This window comes from Carlito syrichta, unplaced genomic scaffold (genome assembly GCF_000164805.1).
Source record: "Carlito syrichta isolate Samal-C Ts95f unplaced genomic scaffold, Tarsius_syrichta-2.0.1 Scaffold305659, whole genome shotgun sequence".
Taxonomy (NCBI): domain Eukaryota; kingdom Metazoa; phylum Chordata; class Mammalia; order Primates; family Tarsiidae; genus Carlito; species Carlito syrichta.
The window spans coordinates 22,759-32,044 of NW_007249755.1; the positions used below are offsets into that span (position 1 = coordinate 22,759).

Here is a 9,286-nt window from a genome sequence, read left to right on the forward strand (position 1 = left end):
GTCTGGATTCTGTAGGTGGGAGCGGGCAGGAACTCGGCGACTCCGCGGCTGAATGACAGGGAGGGGCCCCGTCATCTCCAACATGGCAGCTTCTACGGGGCGAGGACCTGTCCCCACTTCCGGGTTCCGTACCGCTGGCCAGGCTACTTCCGGCAGCGCGATGGCTGGGTTCCCGGGACTCGAACGGAAGTTCCGGCGGGGGCGGCCGAGGGGGAAGAGTGTGTGTCTGTGCGGGAGAAAGAGGAGAATCGCCCGAGTGGTCTCGAAAGCCCAGGGAGTGCAGGTACCCTGGGCCGGGCCAGCAGGCAGGGAGAGGACCTGGCGGAAGGTCGGGGCGCCGGGAGGGTCCCGCGGAATGGGGGGGAGGAGCCGCGATTGTGAAGGATGGGGGGTGGGGAGTGAGATGCGAAGGCGCTGTCCGGTCTTGGGGACTTTGGGAGTGGAGCGGGGCTAGGCAAGGGGGTGTCCGGGTGTGACGTGAGGAACTTTGGGGTCGGAAGTGGAAGATCCCATTGTGGGGCGGGGGCTTCCCCAGGGTCAAAGGTAGAAAGCCTCTTTGCGGGCAGGTGCGAGTCCTGGGTCAGGATAGAAAATGTCACAGTGGGGAGGGGGTGACCTTTGGCCAGAACAGAAGTTCCCATTGTGGGGAGTGGGAGACCCTGTCTCAGGGTGGAAGTTATTACTGTGGGGAGGGAGACATCAGGTCTGGGGGAAAGGCACCCCTCTGAGAGGGGAAGCCTGGGTGGGAGGTGGAAGTCCCCACAAGGAGAAGGAAGGGAATCCCAACTCAGGGCGGGAGGTGCATTGCCGAGGGGGAAGAAGGATCCCAGGGTCAGAGGTGAACGAGCCCCTTGCCGAGAGGTGCACTCAAGAGTCAGAGATGGAAGCCAGTTGGGAGGGTGGGCGCCACTGGGAAGGGCAGGCACTTGGAGGCAGGCAGCGGAGTTTGGAGGACGCTAACGCTGGGGAAGGGCCAGCTAGCCGACGTTCTTTTGTGTGTTTGGGAGTCCCAGAGTGTGGTCAAGCTGGGGCCCGTTTGGAGTCAGTGGCAGCAACAGCATCAGGTAGCCCCCCTCAGGGGGGCGTGGAGCGCCAGTTTGGGGGTGGGTGGCAGACGGGAGTCCTTATGCTTTCTGGGGATCTGGGCAGCCCCCAGGGGCTCTGGAAATGAATGAGCCAGCAACTGCTGTGGGGGCTGGATGGGGGCTGGATGGGAAGGAGGAAGGGAGGCTGGCGATGGGGATGGGGGGACGCAGTAGTGGCTGGAAGCATATTTCTCTGGCATTTTTTCTCCCCTCCTTTCCCAGTAGGGCTGGCAACTGGGGAGAAGGGGACCCAGAGAAAGGAGGGTTTGACAGCAGGGAGGCAGCAGTTGCCCGCTGGAGAGTTAGCAAGGAAAGCAGCTGGGGTGCCCTGTCTTTCCCCCACTTTTGCCCCACAGCCTCTAAGTCCTGCCTCTGCCCATCACTGGGAAGCTCAGGTCCTGTGGTTGGACCAGAACCAGGGGCGGGTTCTGGTCTCCTAGGGTGGCTGTCTCTGCCCTTTGGCCCTGGAGTCGAGGCAGACTTCCTAGCCCTGTGCCCGGGGATTTCTCGCCTGGCTATTCTTTGTGTCCAGGATGAAACCTGGCTGCTGGGTGGGCCCCTCAAGCCAGGAGGCTCTCCTCTGCCTGGCCTTGCTCTTGACCGGTTGCCCCCCCATTTGCGCAGGCCCCCGCCGTGGAGCCGCGTGGTGTATGTGTGGTAACACCATGTCTGTGCCCCTGCTCACCGATGCTGCCACCGTGTCTGGAGCTGAGCGGGAAACGGCTGCGGTAAGGGTCTCCTTTTACCCATGTCTGGACCCGCTGGGGGCAGCTGGGGGACTGGCCGGAGTGGGTGTGGGAAACTGGTGGTGGCAGTGATGAGAAGGGAGTTGCTGGAGCCAGGAGGCTTGGGTTAATAATCTGCTTGGCTGCAACCTCAGTTCCCCCCAGATCCTTGGGTGGGGGAGGGGTGGGCAGAAGTTGGAAGCCCTAGGGGGGACCTCCTCATCTCCCCATTTCTCATCCTTTTCCAGGTTATTTTTTTGCATGGACTTGGAGACACAGGGTGAGTGAGCTGGGAGGGCTTTCCCTGGGGTGGGGGCCAGGCCCAGCGGCAGGGCTGGAGAGGCCTGCCATGCTCCCTCTCTTCCTACATCGGTGCCTTTTCTCCCGTCCCTCCTACAGGCACAGCTGGGCTGACGCCCTCTCCACCATCCGGCTCCCTCACGTCAAGTACATCTGTCCCCATGCGTGAGTGTCACCCAGCAAGGGAGGGGCAGGGCTGGGGATCAGCTGGGGGGTGGTCCCACCGTCCCAGGCCTGTTCCCTCCTATCAGCTGCATCCTGGGGCTTGGGCTCATGGCAGTCAGAAGTGCCACTTTCAGCCTTTGCTCCTGTGGAGCCCCCAGGAATAGGATCCTAGGCCTGAGCTCTCCTTCCAGCACCTTCCAGTGCCCCTTCCCCATGTACTCACCAGCCAAGCTGGGACCCCGTCACACAGTGTTGGGCTCTGCTCCTCCATTGCGCTGATGCCCCAAGCACAGCCTCCAGCCCCACGTGGCAGGTTGCCTGGCAACACCTTAAACACAGGCCCTGCCTGCTGGGAGGGGCCCCCAGGGGCTGCTCTGCTCCTCCCAGGCTTTCCACTGTGGCTTCCTCCTCCCTCTGAGTGTGATGGGCCTTCTGGCTATTCCTCCCCAGGCCGAGGATCCCTGTGACACTCAACATGAAGATGGTGATGCCTTCCTGGTGAGTTTGCTTGTGGGTGGTAGGCATGGGGGTGGAGGGGTGGGGAGGGGCTTGAGCCAAGGGAGCTGCAGGAGGCTGGCTGGTCTCCCACAGCTGCAAATACCTTGCTTCCCCAGGTTTGACCTGATGGGGCTGAGTCCAGATGCCCCAGAGGATGAGGCTGGCATCAAGAAGGCAGCAGAGAACAGTAAGGTCCCAGTCCCTCCTCAGCATCCTCCCTCCCCGACCCCCAGGAAAACACGGGGCGGTACCTCTGCCTGGCTCCCTTCCTGGGTCCCTCCGGAGGCTTCTCCCCACCCAGTTATGCCCCTTCCCCCAGTCAAGGCCTTGATTGAGCACGAGATGAAGAATGGGATCCCTGCCAACCGAATCGTCCTGGGAGGCTTTTCGCAGGTGAGGAGGGGGGGTGGAGCGGGTGGGTAAGTGAGCTGTGCCCTCATGACTTCATTTTCTCCTTCGTCCAGGGTGGGGCCCTGTCCCTCTACACAGCTCTCACCTGCCCCCACCCTCTGGCTGGCATTGTGGCGCTGAGCTGTTGGCTGCCTCTGCACCGCGCCTTCCCCCAGGTGAGCATCCCCACGGGGCCCCCTTCTGCCCTTTGGGTGTCTCTGTGGCTTGGGGACTGTGCTGTAGCACTGGCTTTGCCTTGGGCCCTGTCTGACCTGCAGGCAGCGAATGGCAGTGCCAAGGACCTGGCCATCCTTCAGTGCCATGGGGAGTTGGACCCCATGGTACCTGTGCGGTTTGGGGCCCTGACAGCCGAGAAGCTCCGGTCTGTTGTCACACCCGCCAGGGTCCAGTTCAAGACGTATCCAGGTGTTACGCACAGCTCCTGTCCTCAGGTCAGTAGGGGACCACTTTCCACTCCCACTCCTTTCCTCCTTCACCCTCCTTCCACCCAGGAGCCCCTCACAATGCCCCTCGCTTCGCTCTCCTCAGGAGATGGCAGCCGTGAAGGAATTTCTCGAGAAGCTGCTGCCTCCTGTCTAACCAGTCGCTGGCCCCCAGCACAGCCCCCCCAGCTCGTGGGGGACCCGGCAAGCAAGCGCGGCACCGTCTTGGATCTGAGCCGGTGGAGCCTCTGTCCCCAACCTTCCTGACCCGTCCTCTTCCCGCAGGCCTCTGGGGCAGGTGGCGAGGCCTGGCCAGGCCTTCCTTCCTGGCCTCAGCGGCCTGGCTCTGTCTGCAGCAGGGCGGGATGCTCTCTTGCCCCATTTCCCTGGAGGCGGGCCCCCCGGCAGCAGTATTAGAGGGGCTGTAGGCAGCTGGAGAAAGGGGCCCAGCCGCTGAACCACTCACTCAGGACCTCACTCACTTGCCCCGCTTTGGGCCCCCTCCTGTGACCTCAGGGTTTGGCCCATGGGGCCCTCCCAGGCCCCCACCCCGACTGATTCTGCCCAGATAATCGTGTGTCTCTCCTGCCTCCACTCCAGCTGCTTCTCAATCACGAATGTGGCCATGGCCCCAGGCCCCCTTGCTGCTGTGGGCTCCCTGCCCCTGGGCAGGAGTGCTGGGGAGGAGGTGGAGTCTTTCCGGGGGGCCTTCCCTCAGCTCTTTCCCTCCACTTGGGGGCTGGGCCCTGCCTCCCCGTCACCCTCCTCTTCTGCAGGCCTGGTGCCTGCAGGGCTGGACTGAGGCTCAAGGTCTCCCCCGCTGTCTCACCCCCACTTTGTCCCCACTCTAGGGCAGGGAGGTGGTGGGGGAGGAGTTGTGTCTCGTCTTCTGTCTCCATGTGGTTTTGGGTGTTTTTCTTGTTGTGTCCTGGATTCCGGTAAAATTAAAGAAACTGCTTCCTCAACTCTCAGGCCTGGCTGATTCTGGTCAATGGGTGACAGTGACCATCTGCGAGAATCTGCCCCAGTGTAAGAAAACTTTTTTTATTTTAAATACTTTGGATAGCTCCTTCAGAGCAGTATAAATTAGCGCCCAGGAGGAGGGTTTTTTTTTCCCTAGAGCTCTGCCCCCTCGCTCGAGCTTGGTGGTCCTGATGAGCTCCTGGACCCTGTGGAAGTTAAGAGTCAGAGACCCTGGACTCCTGGTCAGTGGAGCCCTTGGCCTCATGCCTGGTGGGCTGAGCAGGCCCAGCTGGGATTTGAGGTAGGGGGTGCCTCGGCTTGGCCTCAGAGGCTTCAGGGCCCTGGGTTCCTGCCAGAGGCTGGAGAGCAAGCAGCTGCTGCTTTTCCTTTTCTGGTCCATGGTAGGGGAGGGCTCAGGCCTGCGCGCCGAAGCCCGAAGGATTCTGCTTCTGCCAGCGCCATAGGTCTTCCCCTGTGGCGGGGCAGGGTGTGTGCTCAGGAGCCACATGGGGATGTAGGGCCTCCCCCAGCCTTGCAGGTGTCCCTGGGTGGGCATGCTCAGATCTGATGCCCCCCAGCCCTCACTGTCTTGCACGGGCCAGGCCAGCACTCACACATCCTGTCCAGCCCTAGGGCTGCTGTCCAGCCCAGCTCCTTGTGGGCCAGGCTGGGGTTGGCGTAACAGGCAGCCACGTCACCTTCCCGCCGTTCCACCACCTTGTACGGGATCTGCAAGAGAGGAGGTTGTAACTTAGGTGATCTGGCCCTGGGCCTCACCTGCCCAGCTGCTGGCCAGGTCCTGAGGAGGCGGAAGTGCAGAGCAGCAGCTTGCCCGCAGGCACCTGGCGCTGGGGTGCTAGGCAGGCTGAGGCACCTGGGCAGCGTGGGGGCGCCCAGCGGTTAGGCAAGTGAGGAGGGCCAAGACTCTTATGCTGGGAGCCAGGTGGGGTGGGCAGTGGCTACCTTCTTCCCGGAGGCCTTCTCCATGGCCTGAACCATCTGCAGCACTGAATAGCCTGTGCCCGTGCCCAGGTTGTAGATCTGCCCAGGAGAGAATGGGGTTTGTGGAAGGGCCTGGACTGACCCCGCCTCTGGGCCCATCTGCCCAGATAGGCTCTGCCCTCCCTCGCCTCTCCCTGCTCTCCCTACCCGGCAGCCACACTGCTCCTTCAGCTTCTTCAAGGCTGCGATGTGCCCCTTGGCCAGATCCACAACATGGATGTAATCCCGGACGCCTGCAGAGGAGGGGGCAGTTGGGTGGGGAGTTTGTTTCGCCTCAGTTTCCCTCCTGGCTCCCACTCCTGGGTCCCTCTGGTCCTAGGCTTACCTGTGCCATCCTCTGTGTCATAGTCATTGCCAAAGACATTCAGGGCCTCCCGTCGCCCAATTGCTACCTGGAGGTGGAGGTCAGGTCAGCTCCTCCCAGGTCCCCAGCACCAGCTGTAACTACAGCCACCCTCTGTGTCCTACCTACCCTCTGCCCTACCTGGGAGACATAAGGCATGAGGTTGTTGGGGATGCCCTGGGGATCCTCGCCGATGCAGCCAGAGGCGTGGGCGCCCGTGGGGTTGAAATAGCGCAGCAGCACCGCGTTCCAGGCCTGTGGGACATGGGCCAGATGGGGGACAGGGGTAGGCAGCGTGTCTGTCCCAGCGGAATCCAGAGCCCTATGCCTGCTCTCTCTCTAGAAGCAGCAGGGGATGGGGCCCCCGCCAGTGCTGTGACCCTGGGCAAGCCACCACCACTTCAGCCTGAGCTCCCTCCTTGGTGGGGGTTCTCGGAATCCCAGCCTCAGGCTCACAGGGGGCTGTGAGGAGTCAGTCAACGAGCAGAGCCAGGGCTGGGTCAGGGGGACCTCACCTTGTCTGCTTGGCACAGGTCCCGGATTATTTCCTCAATGAAGAACTTGGACTTGCCATAAGGGTTGGTACAGCCACCCGTGGGGTGGGCCTCATCCAGGGGCAGGTACTGGGGGTTTCCGTACACGGTGGCCGAGCTGCTGAACACCAGGTTCTTCACCCCGTGGGTCCGCATGATCTGGCCGTGGAGGGGAGGCGTCAATGGCCTCTGCCTCATGCATTATTCCCCACCTGTCTACTCCTTCACAGAGGGTGAGCCTGAGGTCATGGGCATTGTCATTTACAGATGGGGACACTGAGGCTGGAGGTAAAGACATGTCCAAGATGACACAGCATGGGCTCTGTGCTTGGCACCTCCCGCCAGACAGGGACCCAGCTAGGCACCCTCCCAGTGTCTGCCCCTGCTCCCTGCCCTCTCACCTCCAGAAGCTGGATGGTCCCAGTTAGGTTAACTCTGTAATAATCTAGAGGCTTCTGCACTGACTCGCCCACAGCTTTGAGCCCCGCAAAATGGATGACTGCCATAAAGCTGTGCTGCAGGGGCAAAGCAGTGGTTAGAGGTCGCCTTACTGGCCCTAATCCCTGCCTGCCAGGCACCTACCTTCTTAAAGAGACGCTGTAGGGCTGCCTGGTCCAAGATGTCCATCTCCTCAAACTCCACAGAGTGGCCTGTCAGCTCCTGAACCCGCCGCAGGCTCTCAGGCATGGAGGCCCCCCCTGGTGGGGCACACGGAGGCCACATCATCAGGAGATGGGGTGCTGGGCTCACTCCCACCCAGCACCTCCCAGAGTGGTGGAGGTGGAAACGAGGTTTTCCTTCTGCTGCCCTCTCTGGGAGCCCCAGCCCCACAGGCGCTCACCACGGAAGGCATTATGGAAGTTGTCAATGACCACGGGCGAGTAGCCAGCCTCCAGCAGCTCCAGCACGGTGTGGCTGCCGATGTAGCCAGCTCCGCCTGTGACCAGCACCTTCTCTGCCATAGCACCTGGCCCGGGACACAGAGTTTCAGAGGTGCTGAGGTTGCCTGCCCAGGGGCTCCTTCCCACTGGAGTCTGACTCCCTGAGTTCACTGGTGCCCTAGGTAACAGGGTGGGGAGGCTCTGGGGTCAGCCCCTGGTCAAGTCTGGGTACCATCACTTCCTGGCCTTGGGCGTCAGAGATCACTTACCCTCTCTTGGCCTCAGTTTCCATCTCTATGAGACGGAGCTAATAACTGTACAAACATCATGGAGTCGAGTGAGGGTTAAAGGCCTGCCACATGTATAGGTGGAGAGACTGGTGCACAGCCACTATATTTTCTAGTTCCGTTTGACCTCCGGAAGATGGAATCTGAGGGTCACACTTCCTTCCCCAAGGTGACAGGACTGGAGAGTGCTGGGCAGAAGGAAACGTGGCAGCAGGATTGGGACTCCGGGGTTCCAGGAAAGGGTTCTGTCTGTCAGCTTAGTCCTCCCCAGATCCTCCTGGGTTCAGTGACTGATACCTCCTGCTGTCCCTCAAGCTGACCCTTGAGTCATCCAGGCTGGAGGAGGAAGCAGGAAATATACCAGAAGGCCCCAAGGGTGAGGTCCTTTGCCAGGCAGGCTGAGCCCAGCTCTGGGGTTGTAGCACTGCAGTCCTGGTGTGGCCCCACCCTACCCCATCCAAGCCCTGGCTCAGCCTCTGCCCATGCCAGGGCCAGCGTGGTCGCTCCTGGCTCACGGCTGGGTATCCCACCCAGCTTTAGGGCGTATTGGGTCGGCCAGTGTAGACGTGGACTTGGCCAAGTCTTCACTACCAGGTGTGCACCTCACCCTGAACAAACTCTGCCCGCAGAGGGGGCGGGGCAGGGAGGAAGGCCCAGACACTGGGGCCTTTCATTCCTAGCAAGGCCCGCTGCTGTCTTCCTCTAGGGTGCCTCAGTCCCCTTCTCGGCGCATCCAGCTCCAGCCCACTTCACTGAGCGCCCTCTGCGTGCCATGCTGTGTACCGGGCACTTCTGCATTATTTTCCTTAATTCTCCCAACATTTTGACAAAGCAGATATTATTGGCACTTTACAGGTAAAGATATTAGGGTCAGAGAGGTGAAGAGGTTTGCCTCCGGCCACACAGGTAGCGACAGCCAGGCTGAAATCCGATCGCCAGGCTAGCGGCCCAGCCCCTCCGCCCGAGCCACTTCGCCCTTCCCCTCCGCTTCCCGCTGGCCTCCGCCCGCCAAGCCGCAGCCGCCCCCGCCCCCGCCCCGCCGAGTCCCGCGCACTGTGTGGACCCCGGACATGGTCGCAGGGAGGTCGTGGGAAGGTAGGTCTGAAGCCGGCTTCGGCCCGGCCCCGCGGAGTGACCTTGCTCAGCTGTCGCCTCCTCAGTTTCCCCGGTCTGTATGATGAAGGGGAAGGCGACCGGACCCGGTCTGGGCTTCGGGACGGGGCGCGGGTGGGGGCCGAGCTCGCAGCCCCCGGCCGGGAATGAATGAACCCGGGCCGCCCCGGTCCAGGCAGCGGGAAACTGGGGCCGAGGGGGCGGAGGGGGCGGGCCCGCCCGGCGGGACTCCGCCCGGCGAGCGACCCGGGCCACCCTGAAGCGCCCTCAGTCCTCGCAGACCACCCGGCCCCTCCCGAGCCCACCGGCCCTTCATCCTGCCCCCCTGACCTGCTCGGGTTCCCGCGCCCGCGCCGGCTCTAGAGGCGCCGCCTCCCGCGCCGCGAGCGCCGGTCCCCTTAAGGCCCACCCTGGTCCCGCCCGCTCCACGCCCCCAAGGAAACGTGTCACTTGGGCGAAGGCCACTACGGGGACGCCAGGAGGACAAAAGGCCTGTCTGGTGTTAGGCGCCTGCGCGGCGCGCGCCTGGGGGGCGGGAGCGGGCGGAGCCACTCCGCG

The 9,286-nt window shown here is 62.6% G+C and overlaps 2 protein-coding genes across 9 annotated transcripts; one reads left to right on the forward strand and one right to left on the reverse strand.

Annotated features, from left to right (window-relative positions):
• Positions 1–4,572, forward strand: LYPLA2 (lysophospholipase II). Of its 7 annotated transcripts, none has more exons than XM_021714522.1 (10): positions 1–283; positions 1,710–1,813; positions 2,059–2,090; positions 2,210–2,275; positions 2,726–2,773; positions 2,890–2,960; positions 3,093–3,166; positions 3,238–3,339; positions 3,442–3,619; positions 3,716–4,572. In XM_021714522.1, exons 2-10 carry the CDS (start codon positions 1,736–1,738, stop codon positions 3,871–3,873), a joined length of 807 nt encoding a protein of 268 aa, XP_021570197.1. In that variant the 5' UTR covers positions 1–283; positions 1,710–1,735; the 3' UTR covers positions 3,874–4,572. The 7 variants fall into 7 exon arrangements, with proteins under 7 accessions (XP_021570197.1, XP_021570198.1, XP_008060338.1 ...); XM_021714523.1 differs by having other exon boundaries at positions 3,567–3,615; positions 3,713–4,572; XM_008062147.2 differs by having other exon boundaries at positions 3,442–3,615; positions 3,713–4,571.
• Positions 4,573–4,626: 54 nt separating this feature from the next.
• On the reverse strand, positions 4,627–7,409 carry GALE (UDP-galactose-4-epimerase). 2 transcript variants are annotated; one of them, XM_021714518.1, is made up of 10 exons: positions 7,289–7,409; positions 7,030–7,145; positions 6,849–6,962; positions 6,430–6,606; positions 6,056–6,169; positions 5,897–5,963; positions 5,719–5,804; positions 5,533–5,610; positions 5,184–5,298; positions 4,627–5,041 (listed from the first exon to the last, which is right to left on the reverse strand). In XM_021714518.1, the coding sequence occupies exons 1-10, from the start codon at positions 7,407–7,409 to the stop codon at positions 4,983–4,985; spliced, it is 1,047 nt and encodes a 348-aa protein (XP_021570193.1). In that variant the 3' UTR covers positions 4,627–4,982. The 2 variants fall into 2 exon arrangements, with proteins under 2 accessions (XP_021570193.1, XP_021570192.1); XM_021714517.1 differs by having other exon boundaries at positions 4,630–5,035; positions 5,178–5,298.
• Between the last annotated feature and the right edge of the window lie 1,877 nt (positions 7,410–9,286).